This window comes from Oncorhynchus gorbuscha, linkage group LG08 (genome assembly GCF_021184085.1).
Source record: "Oncorhynchus gorbuscha isolate QuinsamMale2020 ecotype Even-year linkage group LG08, OgorEven_v1.0, whole genome shotgun sequence".
Lineage (NCBI taxonomy): Eukaryota > Metazoa > Chordata > Actinopteri > Salmoniformes > Salmonidae > Oncorhynchus > Oncorhynchus gorbuscha.
This window is the reverse complement of record NC_060180.1, coordinates 73,669,159-73,691,790: the sequence shown is the minus strand read 5'-3', so window position 1 is coordinate 73,691,790 and position 22,632 is coordinate 73,669,159. Positions and strand designations below refer to the sequence as shown.

The window sequence follows — 22,632 nt, the reverse complement described above, 5'->3', positions numbered from 1 at the left end:
CTATATATACAGTATCTGTATTTATTGCACTATATATTTCTGTATTTATTACTCTCTCTCTCTCTCTCTACACACATATATATATATATCTGTATCTATTACTCTCTCTATATATATATCTGTATCTATTATTACTGTATATATATGTATCTTTTACTATTGCAACTGTAGTATGTGTCTTATTCTGGTGATCGATATTTTGCTGCCTGTTTGACATGCAAAAATAATCTCACTCCTTTGTCCATAATAATCTCATCCTGTAGACTGTATCTGCCATCTGTTGGGTAGAGAGCACATGCCAACACCAGTGGGCACATTTGCTATAAAACGCAACATTCTTTGTGACGAAACCATCTGTAGACATGAAAATGCGATGGAAACTCATTTAAATGTTATATATTTATTCGGTACAAATTACTTTTATGTGTCACGCACTTTTATCCGCAACAAGGCAATTTGACGGAAATACTTCTGTGGTGGGAAAATGCACATCTTGTTTTTTTTGTTGGATTTCTGAATATTTCGCACCAAAATCTGTCGCAAATTGGATGGAAATGTAGCTAGTGATACAACACTCATATGATCAATACTCATATGGGAAGAGTAAATGTAAGGTATTAGCCGTAAGAACAACAACCATGGTGAGTACAGTAGGATAAACCCTGGGGTAGGAGAACAACAACCATGGTGAGTACAGTAGGATAAACCCTGGGGTAGGAGAACAACAACCATGGTGAGTACAGTAGGATAAACCCTGGGGTAGGAGAACAACAACCATGGTGAGTACAGTAGGATAAACCCTGGGCCTGGAGAACAACAACCATGGTGAGTACAGTAGGATAAACCCTGGGGTAGGAGAACAACAACCATGGTGAGTACAGTAGGATAAACCCTGGGGTAGGAGAACAACAACCATGGTGAGTACAGTAGGATAAACCCTGGGGTAGGAGAACAACAACCATGGTGAGTACAGTAGGATAAACCCTGGGCCTGGAGAACAACAACCATGGTGAGTACAGTAGGATAAACCCTGGGCCTGGAGAACAACAACCATGGTGAGTACAGTAGGATAAACCCTGGGGTAGGAGAACAACAACCATGGTGAGGACAGTAGGATAAACCCTGGCCCTGGAGAACAACAACCATGGTGAGTACAGCAGGATAAACCCTGGGGTAGGAGAACAACAACCATGGTGAGTACAGTAGGATAAATCCTGGGGTAGGAGAACAACAACCATGGTGAGTACAGTAGGATAAACCCTGGGGTAGGAGAACAACAACCATGGTGAGTACAGTAGGATAAACCCTGGGGTAGGAGAACAACAACCATGGTGAGTACAGTAGGATAAACCCTGGGGTAGGAGAACAACTACCATGGTGAGTACAGTAGGATAAACCCTGGGGTAGGAGAACAACAACCATGGTGAGTACAGTAGGATAAACACTGGGGTAGGAGAACAACAACCATGGTGAGTACATTAGGATAAACCCTGGGCCTGGAGAACAACAACCATGGTGAGTACAGTAGGATAAACCCTGGGCCTGGAGAACAACAACCATGGTGAGTACAGCAGGATAAACCCTGGGCCTGGAGAACAACAACCATGGTGAGTACAACAGGATAAACCCTGGGGTAGGAGAACAACAACCATGGTGAGTACAGTAGGATAAACCCTGGGCCTGGAGAACAACAACCATGGTGAGTACAGCAGGATAAACCCTGGGGTAGGAGAACAACAACCATGGTGAGTACAGTAGGATAAACCCTGGGGTAGGAGAACAACAACCATGGTGAGTACAGTAGGATAAATCCTGGGCCTGGAGAACAACAACCATGGTGAGTACAGTAGAATAAACCCTGGGGTAGGAGAACAACAACCATGGTGAGTACAGTAGGATAAATGCTGGGCCTGGAGAACAACAACCATGGTGAGTACATTAGGATAAACTATGGGCCTGGAGAACAACAACCATGGTGAGTACAGTAGGATAAACCCTGGGCCTGGAGAACAACAACCATGGTGAGTACAGCAGGATAAACCCTGGGCCTGGAGAACAACAACCATGGTGAGTACAACAGGATAAACCCTGGGGTAGGAGAACAACAACCATGGTGAGTACAGTAGGATAAACCCTGGGCCTGGAGAACAACAACCATGGTGAGTACAGTAGGATAAACCCTGGGGTAGGAGAACAACAACCATGGTGAGTACAGTAGGATAAACCCTGGGCCTGGATAACAACAACCATGGTGAGTACAGTAGGATAAACCCTGGGCCTGGATAACAACAACCATGGTGAGTACAGTAGGATAAACCCTGGGCCTGGAGAACAACAACCATGGTGAGTACAGCAGGATAAACCCTGGGGTAGGAGAACAACAACCATGGTGAGTACAGCAGGATAAACCCTGGGCCTGGAGAACAACAACCATGGTGAGTACAGTAGGATAACCCCTGGGCCTGGAGAACAACAACCATGGTGAGTACAGCAGGATAAACCCTGGGGTAGGAGAACAACAACCATGGTGAGTACAGTAGGATAAACCCTGGGGTAGGAGAACAACAACCATGGTGAGTACAGTAGGATAAACCCTGGGGTAGGAGAACAACAACCATGGTGAGTACAGTAGGATAAACCCTGGGGTAGGAGAACAACAACCATGGTGAGTACAGTAGGATAAACCCTGGGGTAGGAGAACAACTACCATGGTGAGTACAGTAGGATAAACCCTGGGGTAGGAGAACAACAACCATGGTGAGTACAGTAGGATAAACACTGGGGTAGGAGAACAACAACCATGGTGAGTACATTAGGATAAACCCTGGGCCTGGAGAACAACAACTGCATGGTGAGTACAGTAGGATAAACCCTGGGCCTGGAGAACAACAACCATGGTGAGTACAGCAGGATAAACCCTGGGCCTGGAGAACAACAACCATGGTGAGTACAACAGGATAAACCCTGGGGTAGGAGAACAACAACCATGGTGAGTACAGTAGGATAAACCCTGGGCCTGGAGAACAACAACCATGGTGAGTACAGCAGGATAAACCCTGGGGTAGGAGAACAACAACCATGGTGAGTACAGTAGGATAAACCCTGGGGTAGGAGAACAACAACCATGGTGAGTACAGTAGGATAAATCCTGGGCCTGGAGAACAACAACCATGGTGAGTACAGTAGAATAAACCCTGGGGTAGGAGAACAACAACCATGGTGAGTACAGTAGGATAAATGCTGGGCCTGGAGAACAACAACCATGGTGAGTACATTAGGATAAACTATGGGCCTGGAGAACAACAACCATGGTGAGTACAGTAGGATAAACCCTGGGCCTGGAGAACAACAACCATGGTGAGTACAGCAGGATAAACCCTGGGCCTGGAGAACAACAACCATGGTGAGTACAACAGGATAAACCCTGGGGTAGGAGAACAACAACCATGGTGAGTACAGTAGGATAAACCCTGGGCCTGGAGAACAACAACCATGGTGAGTACAGTAGGATAAACCCTGGGGTAGGAGAACAACAACCATGGTGAGTACAGTAGGATAAACCCTGGGCCTGGATAACAACAACCATGGTGAGTACAGTAGGATAAACCCTGGGCCTGGATAACAACAACCATGGTGAGTACAGTAGGATAAACCCTGGGCCTGGAGAACAACAACCATGGTGAGTACAGCAGGATAAACCCTGGGGTAGGAGAACAACAACCATGGTGAGTACAGCAGGATAAACCCTGGGCCTGGAGAACAACAACCATGGTGAGTACAGTAGGATAACCCCTGGGCCTGGAGAACAACAACCATGGTGAGTACAGTAGGATAAACCCTGGGGTAGGAGAACAACAACCATGGTGAGTACAGTAGAATAAACCCTGGGGTAGGAGAACAACAACCACGGTGAGTACAGTAGGATAAATGCTGGGCCTGGAGAACAACAACCATGGTGAGTACAGTAGGATAAACCCTGGGGTAGGAGAACAACAACCATGGTGAGTACAGTAGGATAAATCCTGGGCCTGGAGAACAACAACCATGGTGAGTACAGTAGAATAAACCCTGGGGTAGGAGAACAACAACCATGGTGAGTACAGTAGGATAAATGCTGGGCCTGGAGAACAACAACCATGGTGAGTACATTAGGATAAACTATGGGCCTGGAGAACAACAACCATGGTGAGTACAGTAGGATAAACCCTGGGCCTGGAGAACAACAACCATGGTGAGTACAGCAGGATAAACCCTGGGCCTGGAGAACAACAACCATGGTGAGTACAACAGGATAAACCCTGGGGTAGGAGAACAACAACCATGGTGAGTACAGTAGGATAAACCCTGGGCCTGGAGAACAACAACCATGGTGAGTACAGTAGGATAAACCCTGGGGTAGGAGAACAACAACCATGGTGAGTACAGTAGGATAAACCCTGGGCCTGGATAACAACAACCATGGTGAGTACAGTAGGATAAACCCTGGGCCTGGATAACAACAACCATGGTGAGTACAGTAGGATAAACCCTGGGCCTGGAGAACAACAACCATGGTGAGTACAGCAGGATAAACCCTGGGGTAGGAGAACAACAACCATGGTGAGTACAGCAGGATAAACCCTGGGCCTGGAGAACAACAACCATGGTGAGTACAGTAGGATAACCCTGGGCCTGGAGAACAACAACCATGGTGAGTACAGCAGGATAAACCCTGGGGTAGGAGAACAACAACCATGGTGAGTACAGTAGGATAAACCCTGGGGTAGGAGAACAACAACCATGGTGAGTACAGTAGGATAAACCCTGGGGTAGGAGAACAACAACCATGGTGAGTACAGTAGGATAAACCCTGGGGTAGGAGAACAACTACCATGGTGAGTACAGTAGGATAAACCCTGGGGTAGGAGAACAACAACCATGGTGAGTACAGTAGGATAAACACTGGGGTAGGAGAACAACAACCATGGTGAGTACATTAGGATAAACCCTGGGCCTGGAGAACAACAACCATGGTGAGTACAGTAGGATAAACCCTGGGCCTGGAGAACAACAACCATGGTGAGTACAGCAGGATAAACCCTGGGCCTGGAGAACAACAACCATGGTGAGTACAACAGGATAAACCCTGGGGTAGGAGAACAACAACCATGGTGAGTACAGTAGGATAAACCCTGGGCCTGGAGAACAACAACCATGGTGAGTACAGCAGGATAAACCCTGGGGTAGGAGAACAACAACCATGGTGAGTACAGTAGGATAAACCCTGGGGTAGGAGAACAACAACCATGGTGAGTACAGTAGGATAAATCCTGGGCCTGGAGAACAACAACCATGGTGAGTACAGTAGAATAAACCCTGGGGTAGGAGAACAACAACCATGGTGAGTACAGTAGGATAAATGCTAGGCCTGGAGAACAACAACCATGGTGAGTACAGTAGGATAAACCCTGGGCCTGGAGAACAACAACCATGGTGAGTACAGCAGGATAAACCCTGGGCCTGGAGAACAACAACCATGGTGAGTACAACAGGATAAACCCTGGGGTAGGAGAACAACAACCATGGTGAGTACAGTAGGATAAACCCTGGGCCTGGAGAACAACAACCATGGTGAGTACAGTAGGATAAACCCTGGGGTAGGAGAACAACAACCATGGTGAGTACAGTAGGATAAACCCTGGGCCTGGATAACAACAACCATGGTGAGTACAGTAGGATAAACCCTGGGCCTGGATAACAACAACCATGGTGAGTACAGTAGGATAAACCCTGGGCCTGGAGAACAACAACCATGGTGAGTACAGCAGGATAAACCCTGGGGTAGGAGAACAACAACCATGGTGAGTACAGCAGGATAAACCCTGGGCCTGGAGAACAACAACCATGGTGAGTACAGTAGGATAACCCCTGGGCCTGGAGAACAACAACCATGGTGAGTACAGTAGGATAAACCCTGGGGTAGGAGAACAACAACCATGGTGAGTACAGTAGAATAAACCCTGGGATAGGAGAACAACAACCATGGTGAGTACAGTAGGATAAATGCTGGGCCTGGAGAACAACAACCATGGTGAGTACAGTAGGATAAACCCTGGGGTAGGAGAACAACAACCATGGTGAGTACAGTAGGATAAACCCTGGGGTAGGAGAACAACTACCATGGTGAGTACAGTAGGATAAACCCTGGGGTAGGAGAACAACAACCATGGTGAGTACAGTAGGATAAACACTGGGGTAGGAGAACAACAACCATGGTGAGTACATTAGGATAAACCCTGGGCCTGGAGAACAACAACCATGGTGAGTACAGTAGGATAAACCCTGGGCCTGGAGAACAACAACCATGGTGAGTACAGCAGGATAAACCCTGGGCCTGGAGAACAACAACCATGGTGAGTACAACAGGATAAACCCTGGGGTAGGAGAACAACAACCATGGTGAGTACAGTAGGATAAACCCTGGGCCTGGAGAACAACAACCATGGTGAGTACAGCAGGATAAACCCTGGGGTAGGAGAACAACAACCATGGTGAGTACAGTAGGATAAACCCTGGGGTAGGAGAACAACAACCATGGTGAGTACAGTAGGATAAATCCTGGGCCTGGAGAACAACAACCATGGTGAGTACAGTAGAATAAACCCTGGGGTAGGAGAACAACAACCATGGTGAGTACAGTAGGATAAATGCTAGGCCTGGAGAACAACAACCATGGTGAGTACAGTAGGATAAACCCTGGGCCTGGAGAACAACAACCATGGTGAGTACAGCAGGATAAACCCTGGGCCTGGAGAACAACAACCATGGTGAGTACAACAGGATAAACCCTGGGGTAGGAGAACAACAACCATGGTGAGTACAGTAGGATAAACCCTGGGCCTGGAGAACAACAACCATGGTGAGTACAGTAGGATAAACCCTGGGGTAGGAGAACAACAACCATGGTGAGTACAGTAGGATAAACCCTGGGCCTGGATAACAACAACCATGGTGAGTACAGTAGGATAAACCCTGGGCCTGGATAACAACAACCATGGTGAGTACAGTAGGATAAACCCTGGGCCTGGAGAACAACAACCATGGTGAGTACAGCAGGATAAACCCTGGGGTAGGAGAACAACAACCATGGTGAGTACAGCAGGATAAACCCTGGGCCTGGAGAACAACAACCATGGTGAGTACAGTAGGATAACCCCTGGGCCTGGAGAACAACAACCATGGTGAGTACAGTAGGATAAACCCTGGGGTAGGAGAACAACAACCATGGTGAGTACAGTAGAATAAACCCTGGGATAGGAGAACAACAACCACGGTGAGTACAGTAGGATAAATGCTGGGCCTGGAGAACAACAACCATGGTGAGTACAGTAGGATAAACCCTGGGGTAGGAGAACAACAACCATGGTGAGTACAGTAGGATAAACCCTGGGGTAGGAGAACAACAACCATGGTGAGTACAGTAGGATAAACGCTGGGCCTGGAGAACAACAACCATGGTGAGTACAGTAGGATAAACCCTGGGGTAGGAGAACAACAACCATGGTGAGTACAGTAGGATAAACCCTGGGGTAGGAGAACAACAACCATGGTGAGTACAGTAGGATAAACACTGGGGTAGGAGAACAACAACCATGGTGAGTACATTAGGATAAACCCTGGGGTAGGAGAACAACAACCATGGTGAGTACAGTAGGATAAAGTACAGTAGGATAAACCCTGGGGTAGGAGAACAACAACCATGGTGAGTACAGTAGGATAAACCTGGGGTAGGAGAACAACAACCATGGTGAGTACATTAGGATAAACCCTGGGGTGGAGAACAACAACCATGGTGAGTACAGTAGGATAAACCCTGGGCTGGAGAACAACAACCATGGTGAGTACAGTAGAATAAACCCTGGGGTAGGAGAACAACAACCATGGTGAGTACAGTAGGATAAACCCTGGGCCTGGAGAACAACAACCATAATGAGTACAGTAGGATAAACCCTGGGGTAGGAGAACAACAACCATGGTGAGTACAGTAGGATAAACCCTGGGGTAGGAGAACAACAACCATGGTGAGTACAGTAGGATAAACCCTGGGCCTGGAGAACAACAACCATGGTGAGTACAGCAGGATAAACCCTGGGGTGGAGATCAACAACCATGGTGAGTACAGTAGGATAAACCCTGGGTAGGAGAACAACAACCATGGTGAGTACAGTAGGATAAACCCTGGGGTAGGAGAACAACAACCATGGTGAGTACATTAGGATAAACCCTGGGCCTGGAGAACAACAACCATGGTGAGTACAGTAGGATAAACCCTGGGCCTGGAGAACAACAACCATGGTGAGTACAGTAGGATAAACCCTGGGGTAGGAGAACAACAACCATGGTGATACAGTAAGATAAACCCTGGGCCTGGAGAATGACAACCATGGTGAGTACATTAGGATAAACCCTGGGCCTGGAGAACAACAACCATGGTGAGTACAGTAGGATAAACCCTGGGGTAGGAGAACAACAACCATGGTGAGTACAGTAGGATAAACCCTGGGCCTGGAGAACAACAACCATGGTGAGTAGAGTAGGATAAACTATGGGCCTGGAGAACAACAACCATGGTGAGTACAGTAGGATAAACCCTGGGGTAGGAGAACAACAACCATGGTGAGTACAGTAGGATAAACCCTGGGCCTGGAGAACAACAACCATGGTGAGTACATTAGGATAAACTATGGGCCTGGAGAACAACAACCATGGTGAGTACAGTAGGATAAACCCTGGGCCTGGAGAACAACAACCATGGTGAGTACAGCAGGATAAACCCTGGGCCTGGAGAACAACAACCATGGTGAGTACAACAGGATAAACCCTGGGGTAGGAGAACAACAACCATGGTGAGTACAGTAGGATAAACCCTGGGCCTGGAGAACAACAACCATGGTGAGTACAGTAGGATAAACCCTGGGGTAGGAGAACAACAACCATGGTGAGTACAGTAGGATAAACCCTGGGCCTGGATAACAACAACCATGGTGAGTACAGTAGGATAAACCCTGGGCCTGGATAACAACAACCATGGTGAGTACAGTAGGATAAACCCTGGGCCTGGAGAACAACAACCATGGTGAGTACAGCAGGATAAACCCTGGGGTAGGAGAACAACAACCATGGTGAGTACAGTAGGATAAACCCTGGGCCTGGAGAACAACAACCATGGTGAGTACAGTAGGATAAACCCTGGGCCTGGAGAACAACAACCATGGTGAGTACAGTAGGATAAACCCTGGGGTAGGAGAACAACAACCATGGTGAGTACAGTAGAATAAACCCTGGGGTAGGAGAACAACAACCATGGTGAGTACAGTAGGATAAATGCTGGGCCTGGAGAACAACAACCATGGTGAGTACAGTAGGATAAACCCTGGGGTAGGAGAACAACAACCATGGTGAGTACAGTAGGATAAACCCTGGGGTAGGAGAACAACAACCATGGTGAGTACAGTAGGATAAACGCTGGGCCTGGAGAACAACAACCATGGTGAGTACAGTAGGATAAACCCTGGGCCTGGAGAACAACAACCATGGTGAGTACAGTAGGATAAACCCTGGGGTAGGAGAACAACAACCATGGTGAGTACAGTAGGATAAACCCTGGGCCTAGGAGAACAACAACCATGGTGAGTACAGTAGGATAAACCCTGGGTAGGAGAACAACAACCATGGTGAGTACAGTAGGATAAACCCTGGGCCTGGAGAACAACAACCATGGTGAGTACAGCAGGATAAACCCTGGGGTAGGAGAACAACAACCATGGTGAGTACAGTAGGATAAATGCTGGGCCTGGAGAACATCAACCATGGTGAGTACAGTAGGATAAACCCTGGGGTAGGAGAACAACAACCATGGTGAGTACAGTAGGATAAACCCTGGGGTAGGAGAACAACAACCATGGTGAGTACAGTAGGATAAACGCTGGGCCTGGAGAACAACAACCATGGTGAGTACAGTAGGATAAACCCTGGGGTAGGAGAACAACAACCATGGTGAGTACAGTAGGATAAACCCTGGGGTAGGAGAACAACAAACATGGTGAGTACAGTAGGATAAACCCTGGGGTAGGAGTACAACAAACATGGTGAGTACAGTAGGATAAACCCTGGGGTAGGAGAACAACAACCATGGTGAGTACAGTAGGATAAACCCTGGGGTAGGAGAACAACAACCATGGTGAGTACAGTAGGATAAACCCTGGGGTAGGAGAACAACAACCATGGTGAGTACAGCAGGATAAACCCTGGGCCTGGAGAACAACAACCATGGTGAGTACAGTAGGATAAACCCTGGGGTAGGAGAACAACAACCATGGTGAGTACAGTAGAATAAACCCTGGGGTAGGAGAACAACAACCATGGTGAGTACAGTAGGATAAATGCTGGGCCTGGAGAACAACAACCATAATGAGTACAGTAGGATAAACCCTGGGGTAGGAGAACAACAACCATGGTGAGTACAGTAGGATAAACCCTGGGGTAGGAGAACAACAACCATGGTGAGTACAGTAGGATAAACCCTGGGGTAGGAGAACAACAACCATGGTGAGTACATTAGGATAAACCCTGGGCCTGGATAACAACAACCATGGTGAGTACAGTAGGATAAACCCTGGGCCTGGAGAACAACAACCATGGTGAGTACAGTAGGATAAACCCTGGGGTAGGAGAACAACAACCATGGTGAATACAGTAAGATAAACCCTGGGCCTGGAGAATGACAACCATGGTGAGTAGAGTAGGATAAACCCTGGGCCTGGAGAACAACAACCATGGTGAGTACAGTAGGATAAACCCTGGGGTAGGAGAACAACAACCATGGTGAGTACAGTAGGATAAACCCTGGGCCTGGAGAACAACAACCATGGTGAGTAGAGTAGGATAAACTATGGGCCTGGAGAACAACAACCATGGTGAGTACAGTAGGATAAACCCTGGGGTAGGAGAACAACAACCATGGTGAGTACAGTAGGATAAACCCTTGGCCTGGAGAACAACAACCATGGTGAGTACAGTAGGATAAACCCTGGGGTAGGAGAACAACAACCATGGTGAGTACAGTAGGATAAACCCTGGGGTAGGAGAACAACAACCATGGTGAGTACAGTAGGATAAACCCTGGGCCTGGAGAACAACAACCATCGTGAGTACAGTAGGATAAACCCTGGGGTAGGAGAACAACAACCATGGTGAGTACAGTAGGATAACCCTGGGCCTGGAGAACAACAACCATGGTGAGTACATTAGGATAAACCCTGGGGTAGGAGAACAACAACCATGGTGAGTACAGTAGGATAAACCCTGGGGTAGGAGAACAACAACCATGGTGAGTACAGCAGGATAAACCCTGGGGTAGGCGGACAACAACCATGGTGAGTACAGTAGGATAAACCCTGGGGTAGGAGAACAACAACCATGGTGAGTACAGTAGGATAAACCCTGGGCCTGGAGAACAACAACCATGGTGAGTACAGCAGGATAAACCCTGGGGGAGGATAACAACAACCATGGTGAGTACAGTAGGATAAACCCTGGGGTAGGAGAACAACAACCATGGTGAGTACAGCAGGATAAACCCTGGGGTAGGAGAACAACAACCATGGTGAGTACAGCAGGATAAACCCTGGGGGAGGATAACAACAACCATGGTGAGTACAGTAGGATAAACCCTGGGGTAGGAGAACAACAACCATGGTGAGTACAGCAGGATAAACCCTGGGGTAGGAGAACAACAACCATGGTGAGTACAGTAGGATAAACCCTGGGGTAGGAGAACAACAACCATGGTGAGTACATTAGGATAAACCCTGGGCCTGGATAACAACAACCATGGTGAGTACACTAGGATAAACCCTGGGGTAGGAGAACAAAAACCATGGTGAGTACAGTAGGATAAACCCTGGGGTAGGAGAACAACAACCATGGTGAGTACAGTAGGATAAACCCTGGGGTAGGAGAACAACAACCATGGTGAGTACAGTAGGATAAACCCTGGGCCTGGAGAACAACAACCATGGTGAGTACAGTAGGATAAACCCTGGGGTAGGAGAACAACAACCATGGTGAATACAGTAAGATAAACCCTGGGCCTGGAGAACAACAACCATGGTGAGTAGAGTAGGATAAACCCTGGGCCTGGAGAACAACAACCATGGTGAGTACAGTAGGATAAACCCTGGGGTAGGAGAACAACAACCATGGTGAGTACAGTAGGATAAACCCTGGGGTAGGAGAACAACAACCATGGTGAGTACAGCAGGATAAACCCTGGGGTAGGAGAACACCAACCATGGTGAGTACAGCAGGATAAACCCTGGGGGAGGATAACAACAACCTTGGTGAGTACAGTAGAATAAACCCTGGGGTAGGAGAACAACAACCACGGTGAGTACAGTAGGATAAATGCTGGGCCTGGAGAACAACAACCATGGTGAGTACAGTAGGATAAACCCTGGGGTAGGAGAACAACAACCATGGTGAGTACAGTAGGATAAACCCTGGGGTAGGAGAACAACAACCATGGTGAGTACAGTAGGATAAACGCTGGGCCTGGAGAACAACAACCATGGTGAGTACAGTAGGATAAACCCTGGGGTAGGAGTACAACAAACATGGTGAGTACAGTAGGATAAACCCTGGGGTAGGAGAACAACAACCATGGTGAGTACAGTAGGATAAACCCTGGGGTAGGAGAACAACAACCATGGTGAGTACAGCAGGATAAACCCTGGGGTAGGAGAACAACAACCATGGTGAGTACAGTAGGATAAACCCTGGGCCTGGAGAACAACAACCATGGTGAGTACAGTAAGATAACCCCTGGGCCTGGAGAACAACAACCATGGTGAGTACAGTAGGATAAACCCTGGGGTTGGAGAACAACAACCATGGTGAGTACAGTAGAATAAACCCTGGGGTAGGAGAACAACAACCATGGTGAGTACAGTAGGATAAATGCTGGGCCTGGAGAACATCAACCATGGTGAGTACAGTAGGATAAACCCTGGGGTAGGAGAACAACAACCATGGTGAGTACAGTAGGATAAACCCTGGGGTAGGAGAACAACAACCATGGTGAGTACAGTAGGATAAACCCTGGGGTAGGAGAACAACAACCATGGTGAGTACAGTAGGATAAACGCTGGGCCTGGAGAACAACAACCATGGTGAGTACAGTAGGATAAACCCTGGGGTAGGAGAACAACAACCATGGTGAGTACAGTAGGATAAACCCTGGGGTAGGAGTACAACAAACATGGTGAGTACAGTAGGATAAACCCTGGGGTAGGAGTACAACAAACATGGTGAGTACAGTAGGATAAACCCTGGGGTAGGAGAACAACAACCATGGTGAGTACAGTAGGATAAACCCTGGGGTAGGAGAACAACAACCATGGTGAGTACAGTAGGATAAACCCTGGGGTAGGAGAACAACAACCATGGTGAGTACAGCAGGATAAACCCTGGGGTAGGAGAACAACAACCATGGTGAGTACAGTAGGATAAACCCTGGGGTAGGAGAACAACAACCATGGTGAGTACAGTAGGATAAACCCTGGGGTAGGAGAACAACAACCATGGTGAGTACAGTAGGATAAACACTGGGGTAGGAGAACAACAACCATGGTGAGTACATTAGGATAAACCCTGGGGTAGGAGAACAACAACCATGGTGAGTACAGTAGGATAACCCCTGGGCCTGGAGAACAACAACCATGGTGAGTACAGTAGGATAAACCCTGGGGTAGGAGAACAACAACCATGGTGAGTACAGTAGAATAAACCCTGGGGTAGGAGAACAACAACCATGGTGAGTACAGTAGGATAAATGCTGGGCCTGGAGAACAACAACCATAATGAGTACAGTAGGATAAACCCTGGGGTAGGAGAACAACAACCATGGTGAGTACAGTAGGATAAACCCTGGGGTAGGAGAACAACAACCATGGTGAGTACAGTAGGATAAACCCTGGGCCTGGAGAACAACAACCATGGTGAGTACAGCAGGATAAACCCTGGGGTAGGAGATCAACAACCATTGTGAGTACAGTAGGATAAACCCTGGGGTAGGAGAACAACAACCATGGTGAGTACAGTAGGATAAACCCTGGGGTAGGAGAACAACAACCATGGTGAGTACATTAGGATAAACCCTGGGCCTGGATAACAACAACCATGGTGAGTACAGTAGGATAAACCCTGGGCCTGGAGAACAACAACCATGGTGAGTACAGTAGGATGAACCCTGGGGTAGGAGAACAACAACCATGGTGAATACAGTAAGATAAACCCTGGGCCTGGAGAATGACAACCATGGTGAGTAGAGTAGGATAAACCCTGGGCCTGGAGAACAACAACCATGGTGAGTACAGTAGGATAAACCCTGGGGTAGGAGAACAACAACCATGGTGAGTACAGTAGGATAAACCCTGGGCCTGGAGAACAACAACCATGGTGAGTAGAGTAGGATAAACTATGGGCCTGGAGAACAACAACCATGGTGAGTACAGTAGGATAAACCCTGGGGTAGGAGAACAACAACCATGGTGAGTACAGTAGGATAAACCCTTGGCCTGGAGAACAACAACCATGGTGAGTACAGTAGGATAAACCCTGGGGTAGGAGAACAACAACCATGGTGAGTACAGTAGGATAAACCCTGGGGTAGGAGAACAACAACCATGGTGAGTACAGTAGGATAAACCCTGGGCCTGGAGAACAACAACCATCGTGAGTACAGTAGGATAAACCCTGGGGTAGGAGAACAACAACCATGGTGAGTACAGTAGGATAACCCTGGGCCTGGAGAACAACAACCATGGTGAGTACATTAGGATAAACCCTGGGGTAGGAGAACAACAACCATGGTGAGTACAGTAGGATAAACCCTGGGGTAGGAGAACAACAACCATGGTGAGTACAGCAGGATAAACCCTGGGGTAGGCGAACAACAACCATGGTGAGTACAGTAGGATAAACCCTGGGGTAGGAGAACAACAACCATGGTGAGTACAGTAGGATAAACCCTGGGCCTGGAGAACAACAACCATGGTGAGTACAGCAGGATAAACCCTGGGGAGGATAACAACAACCATGGTGAGTACAGTAGGATAAACCCTGGGGTAGGAGAACAACAACCATGGTGAGTACAGCAGGATAAACCCTGGGGTAGGAGAACAACAACCATGGTGAGTACAGCAGGATAAACCCTGGGGGAGGATAACAACAACCATGGTGAGTACAGTAGGATAAACCCTGGGGTAGGAGAACAACAACCATGGTGAGTACAGCAGGATAAACCCTGGGGTAGGAGAACAACAACCATGGTGAGTACAGTAGGATAAACCCTGGGGTAGGAGAACAACAACCATGGTGAGTACATTAGGATAAACCCTGGGCCTGGATAACAACAACCATGGTGAGTACACTAGGATAAACCCTGGGGTAGGAGAACAAAAACCATGGTGAGTACAGTAGGATAAACCCTGGGGTAGGAGAACAACAACCATGGTGAGTACAGTAGGATAAACCCTGGGGTAGGAGAACAACAACCATGGTGAGTACAGTAGGATAAACCCTGGGCCTGGAGAACAACAACCATGGTGAGTACAGTAGGATAAACCCTGGGGTAGGAGAACAACAACCATGGTGAATACAGTAAGATAAACCCTGGGCCTGGAGAACAACAACCATGGTGAGTAGAGTAGGATAAACCCTGGGCCTGGAGAACAACAACCATGGTGAGTACAGTAGGATAAACCCTGGGGTAGGAGAACAACAACCATGGTGAGTACAGTAGGATAAACCCTGGGGTAGGAGAACAACAACCATGGTGAGTACAGCAGGATAAACCCTGGGGTAGGAGAACACCAACCATGGTGAGTACAGCAGGATAAACCCTGGGGGAGGATAACAACAACCATGGTGAGTACAGTAGGATAAACCCTGGGGTAGGAGAACAACAACCATGGTGAGTACAGCAGGATAAACCCTGGGGTAGGAGAACAACAACCATGGTGAGTACAGTAGGATAAACCCTGGGGTAGGAGAACAACAACCATGGTGAGTACAGTAGGATAAACCCTGGGCATGGATAACAACAACCATGGTGAGTACACTAGGATAAACCCTGGGGTAGGAGAACAACAACCATGGTGAGTACAGTAGGATAAACCCTGGGCCTGGAGAACAACAACCATGGTGAGTACAGTAGGATAAACCCTGGGGTAGGAGAACAACAACCATGGTGAATACAGTAAGATAAACCCTGGGGTAGGAGAACAGCAACCATGGTGAGTACAGTAGGATAAACCCTGGGGTAGGAGAACAACAACCATGGTGAGTATATTAGGATAAACCCTGGGCCTGGAGAACAACAACCATGGTGAGTAGAGTAGGATAAACCCTGGGCCTGGAGAACAACAACCATGGTGAGTACAGTAGGATAAACCCTGGGGTAGGAGAACAACAACCATGGTGAGTACAGTAGGATAAACCCTGGGGTAGGAGACAACAACCATGGTGAGTACAGTAGGATAAACCCTGGGCCTGGAGAACAACAACCATGGTGAGTAGAGTAGGATAAACTATGGGCCTGGAGAACAACAACCATGGTGAGTACAGTAGGATAAACCCTGGGGTAGGAGAACAACAACCATGGTGAGTACAGTAGGATAAACCCTGGGGTAGGAGAACAACAACCATGGTGAGTACAGTAGGATAAACCCTGGGCCTGGAGAACAACAACCATGGTGAGTACAGTAGGATAAACCCTGGGGTAGGAGAACAACAACCATGGTGAGTACAGCAGGATAAACCCTGGGGTAGGAGAACAACAACCATGGTGAGTACAGTAGGATAAACCTTGGGGTAGGAGAACAACAACCATGGTGAGTATATTAGTATATACCCTGGGGATGGAGTTTTTCTTGACCAGTTGACCTAAACAATAAAAACTACTCCATTCTCCAACAGTACATACCTGAACTCCAGCGTATCCTTTGGGAGCCAGGAACCTCTCACACTCAGCCGCGATGTCGTTCCACTTCCACTCAAACAGGTGGACGATGGCCTGCCTGCCGTGCTTGGCATGGGGGTTGTTGAAAGCCTGGCTCAGCCCCAGCAGGGCCAACAGAACTAGATACCTCATCATGTCTATCCCTGGTCGAGATATAAAAAAAAGAATCAGACGACAAACTGGAGAGTTGACACCAGGTATATATACAGAGTGTAGACGTCTGACCATTCACGCTATGGCCAATGATAGGGCATATTATGTTTCTGTAAAGATTCCACATGTCTTTATCTACAATGTCAAGGGCAGTGTAAAAGCAGGTGTGTGGTGTCAAGTCTTACTCACGATTGAAGTAACCTACAGAGTTTTCTTTCCACAAATAGAAGAGTGAAAAATACCCCTGGCATACGGAGATCTACTTTACCTGAATTACATTCTAAGAAAAAAGGGTTCTTTGCTGAGGGATAGGGTTCTACCAAGAACTGGTTTGATCTGAAGAACACTTTTTGGAAGACAAGGCTTATTTGTAAGGCAAAGGGTTCTACATAGAACCTTTAACATTCTTAGAACTATTTCTGGAAGAAAGGGTTCTTTGATAATTCGTTGGAAGGCAAGAAGGGTTCTACATAGAACCTTTAACATTCTTAGAACTATTTCTGGAAGAAAGGGTTATTTGATAATTTGTTGGAAGGCAATAAGGGTTCTACATAGAACCATATATCATATATTGCAGGGAGATTCTCAGAATTGTTTGTTTCACAGTAATATGTGTGTTTTTGCATGTACATTGATTTGTTTATTAATTTTATGCTACACAAAGAAAAATAACATTGTTTTCTAAACTAATCCAATCTGTTAGTAGTTAGATTTCTTGTACCCATTACTGAGATGGTTGACCCAGTTTAGATGATTGAGCTAGGGTCAGAAGTCAATCTTTTCTACTCTTGCTGTCATTCTGAACGAAGATTGCAGGTAAATTAACAATTACACTTGTTGGATATCCTAAATTCTGTCTGGATTCCAATAGGATATACGCGTCACTTTGCAAGCCAATATAATGTGACTTTCAGGCCTTTTGTTGCCTGTAACTCCACCCTGTTAGGGTATAACTAGGTTCTCTCAAAGAAAGGCCTTAATGATATATGTAATGTATTGTCATAAATAATTAGATTGGGAAAGGCTGGTGGAACAGTTCAATGAATACCCCTCCAAAGATAAAAAGGATCGTTGATGGTTCTAGGAATAACCTTTAGATGATAACGTGGTTCTTAGTAGAACCATTCACAGATGGTTCTAGGAATAACCTTTAGATGTTAATGTGGTTCTTAGTAGAACCCTTCACAGATGGTTCTAGGAATAACCTTTAGATGTTAACGTGGTTCTTAGTAGAACCCTTCACAGATGGTTCTAGGAATAACCTTTAGATGTTAACGTGGTTCTTAGTAGAACCCTTCACAGATGGTTCTAGGAATAACTAGATGATAACATGGTTCTTAGTAGAACCCTTCATAGATGGTTCTAGGAATAACCTTTAGATGTTAACGTGGTTGTTAGTAGAACCCTTCACAGATGGTTCTAGGAATAACCTTTAGATGATAACATGGTTCTTAGTAGAACCCTTCATAGATGGTTCTAGGAATAACCTTTAGATGATAACGTGGCTCTTGGTAGAACCTGTCATGACGTGGGCCTTTCTGGGTGTAGATCATGGCTGCCCCCCCCCCCCTCTCTCACTCTCTCTCCTAAACCAGGTTTAGTACCTCAGGTCATAAATGCAGGGTAGAAACTGCCATGCAGTATGGAGGTAGAGAGCCTAGAAAGAACAATGGAAGACCACAAACTCCTAATTAATTAAAGTCCTAATTAAACAGCGTTCCTGCTTTTGGGAATGTGTGAATGGTCTGTGGACGCTTAAGGGACAGTTATGATGAGTGTGTTTCATTTGGTGACCTCATGAAGGACAGGAAACACACATAACTATATCTCTTAAAGTGTACATTTCCCAGCTGTCAGGTTTACATCTAAATATTGTGAAACATATGTGATTAAACCTGAAACTATTTTTGAAAAGATGTAATGTGATGTTAATTAATTCTTGTAGGATAGGGGACACTTGCGTCCCACTTGGCCAAAAGCTAGGTAAAATGCAGCGAGGCAAATTAAATTAAAATTATATAAAAATCTAACTTTCATTGAATCACACATGTAAGATACTGAATTAAAGCTACACTCGTTGTGAATCCAGCCAACATGTCAGATTTGAAAAAGGCTTTTCTGCGAAAGCATAAGAAGCTATTATAGTAGCATATTTCAACCCTGCAGGCGCTACACAAAACGCAGAAATAAAATATAAAACATGCATTACCTTTGACGAGCTTCTTTTGTTGGCATTCCAATATGTCCCATAAACATCATAAATGGTCATTTTGTTAGATTAATTTCGTCCATACATATCCAAAATGTCAATTTATTTGGCGCTCTTGATCCAGAAAAAAACAGCTTCCAATTTGCGCAACGTCACTACAAAATATTTCAAAAGTCACCTGTAAACTTTGCAAAAACATTTCAAACTGCTTTTGTAATACAACTTTAGGTGTTTTAAAACATTAATAAACGATCAAATTGAAGACTGGTCTATCGGTTTTCAATACAGGACGACAACAAACCAACACCACTTTTCAAATCTTGCGCAACTCTTAACAGTGTTACCCAATTCCAATATTGCCGTACTTCTTCATTGCACAAAGGAATAACCTCAACCAAATTTCAAAGACTGGTGACATCCAGTGGAAGCTGTAGGAACTGAAAACAAGCTCCTAAGAAAAATCGTTTCCCAGTGACATCTCACTGAAAAGAGAGATACCTCAACAAAAAAAATCTGAACTGTTAGTCCTCAAAGTTTTGCCTGTTACTTAAGTTCTGTTATAACTCACAGACATGATTCAAACAGTTTTAGAAACTTCAGAGTGTTTTATATCCAAATCTATGAATAATATGCATATCTTATATTCTTGGCATGAGTAGCAGGAAGTTGAAATTGGGCACGCTATTTATCCAAAAGTGAAAATGCTGCCCCCTATCATTTAGAGGTTTTAACCTTCTAAATTAAAGTATGGGTTTTTCATATAAAGTTAACCAAATCAATGGTCAAGCCAACGCGAGCATAGACATTACGTCGGCTTCATGGAACCTCCCTTTTCTACTGAAATGGATAAAACCCACTGCTGATGAAATTCCCACCAGACCACACAAGCTATGGTTGCAAATTGTTGAATTTCTAAGACCAAAACATGCCGGGTGAAGCTGGTGTGTGCAGTGGTTTAAACTACAACTCTACCAAAGGACAAGACGATACCACGTGGAGCATTGGCAACACGGATGGAAATGGTTCAACTCTGAGACTATCATTCACTACAGAATAAGATCAAATCTTAGATCTATAATTACTAGTCTGCAGCTAGAAATGACATAAGTCTAGAACGAGAATACAGACAACCGCCGAAGCATCTGTCTATGAGAACATTTCTGAATGGAACTTTGAAGTACCCATTCTAACCACCTACAACCACAAAAGACTTAAATGAAAGTTAACCAGAGACTCAGATGAACCCTACCGGACGATCGAGATTCCAACAGAGAAGACAACAACGACATACAGGTGTAAATATATATACATTGCAATTATTCTCTAATGAGCGGCTGTTCATGTGCAAAGGATTAACATTTAAATGTATATAATTATAGACTGTGTCTAGTGTATCCATTTGTCTCTTCCCACTCTTTCCCATTCCTTTTATTTTATTTATTATTATTTATATTATTATTATTATTATTATTTATATTATTATTATTATTATTATTATTTATTATTATTTATATTATTTATATTTATTTTTATTTTTTACCAAGTTGTCATACCAAGCATTTCGCTACACTCGCATTAACATCTGCTAACCATGTGTATGTGACAAATATAATTTGATTTGAAATTTAATTTGATATCGACTTAGTCCACCAGGGACTTTTCTTTGTATCACGAAGCAACCCAATGTACTAATTGTGTGTGGTTTCATGTTTTTCTGTGATTTGATTAGTTAGTAAATAAAAAATTAAGCCAATTTGTATTTCGCTGATTCATAATTTATGTTCGTGCAGATGACCAAGAATTTAACAACGTTTTGGAATGAGACTATCAACGTAATAATAATACATTAATGAGACTAATCGATCAGATATTAAAATATCTGAAGAGTTATATTCGGAAAATTATAACTCTGTAAGACAACATTTTCCATGGTGCCCCGACTTCCTAGTTAATTAAGTTGACCATTATTAGTTTAATCACGTAATAACGTAATCACTTAATAACAATTACACATTGAGAATTGATTTGATAAAATAACAATAAAATAACAACATGTAATGACAGCAAATACACGACAAACCCTTCATAGACGGTTCTAGGAAGAACCTTTAAATGATAACATGGTTCTTGGTTGAACCCTTCTAGGCAGAACCATATTACAGGGAGTTATTTGAAGAACCCTACATAGAGGGTTCTAGATATAAACCCTCAACAAAAAGACAAAATATGCGACAATACTACACTGTGTTTCAAGTAGCAAAAAAAACAGTAGTAATTGATGATGGTTGTAAGAGATTTTGTGTGATTTGTATTCATAGCAGGGACACAGATGCCTTTTCTACACTCTTAGAAAAAAACTAAAAAAAGGGTTCTTCGGCTGTCCCCTTTTAGGTTCTACATGGAACCCAAAATAGTTATACCCAGAACCAGAACCAAAAAGGGTTCTTCAAAGGGTTCTCTTATGGGGACAGCCAAAGGATACTTTTAGGTTTTACATAGCACCTAGAGTTAAGGTCATGAAAGCTATGTTAAATATTCTTACAAAAAAAGGAAACACTGAGTCATTTCAGCTGCAACCTTACCTTGTGTATAGCTCTGTATCTCTGAACCGAGATATATTGTAATATTTGCTAAATAGCCAGTGAATGGTGCAACAGTTTGTCAGAGCTAGCATTTGTTTTGCCACTATAAAATCAATAGCTGAACTGGATATCTGAGATTGCAACATTTGATCTAGTGGAAGGAACATCTCACTGTCAATATAATACAAAATAAAAAACAACATCTAACATGTACAGCGATTATAAACTACAAGTGTATAGATAAATGTACCTATAGATCATAGAGATGTTATAGACAGACATATTAATTTTGTGTTCATAGTGTTTAGGATGTATTGATTTAGAATGGCTTGAAATAGTCATCTGCCGTGTGTGTGTGTGTGTGTGTGTGTGTGTGTGTGTGTGTGTGTGTGTGTGTGTGTGTGTGTGTGTGTGTGTGTGTGTGTGTGTGTGTGTGTGTGTGTGTGTGTGTGTGTGTGTGTGTGTGTGTGTGTGTGTGTGTGTGTGTGTACTGGTTTTCCAACCAACAACACTATACTCGAGATGACATGCCAATTCTGATAGAAATGAGAAATGTCAGGGGGCTCAACCCAACAGTGAAGTTCACCATGACTTTGTGTTCATGTTTTTCGTGACATACAACTACAGTA

The 22,632-nt window shown here is 45.0% G+C and overlaps 1 protein-coding gene across 2 annotated transcripts in view; it reads right to left on the bottom strand.

Moving 5' to 3' along the window:
- Nucleotides 1–22,022, bottom strand: part of LOC124042175 (alpha-amylase-like) — a 33,852-nt gene extending 11,830 nt beyond the window's left edge. The window contains exons 1-2 of one of the 2 annotated variants that reach the window (XM_046360574.1): nt 22,004–22,022; nt 17,024–17,202 (exon numbers count right to left, since the gene is read on the bottom strand). In XM_046360574.1, the coding sequence (XP_046216530.1) occupies nt 17,024–17,194 (171 nt within the window). In that variant the 5' untranslated portion in view covers nt 17,195–17,202; nt 22,004–22,022. Of the gene's footprint in view, nt 1–17,023; nt 17,311–22,003 lie in introns of those variants that run through there. The other variant, XM_046360572.1, reaches the window with a different exon arrangement.
- Between the last annotated feature and the right edge of the window lie 610 nt (nt 22,023–22,632).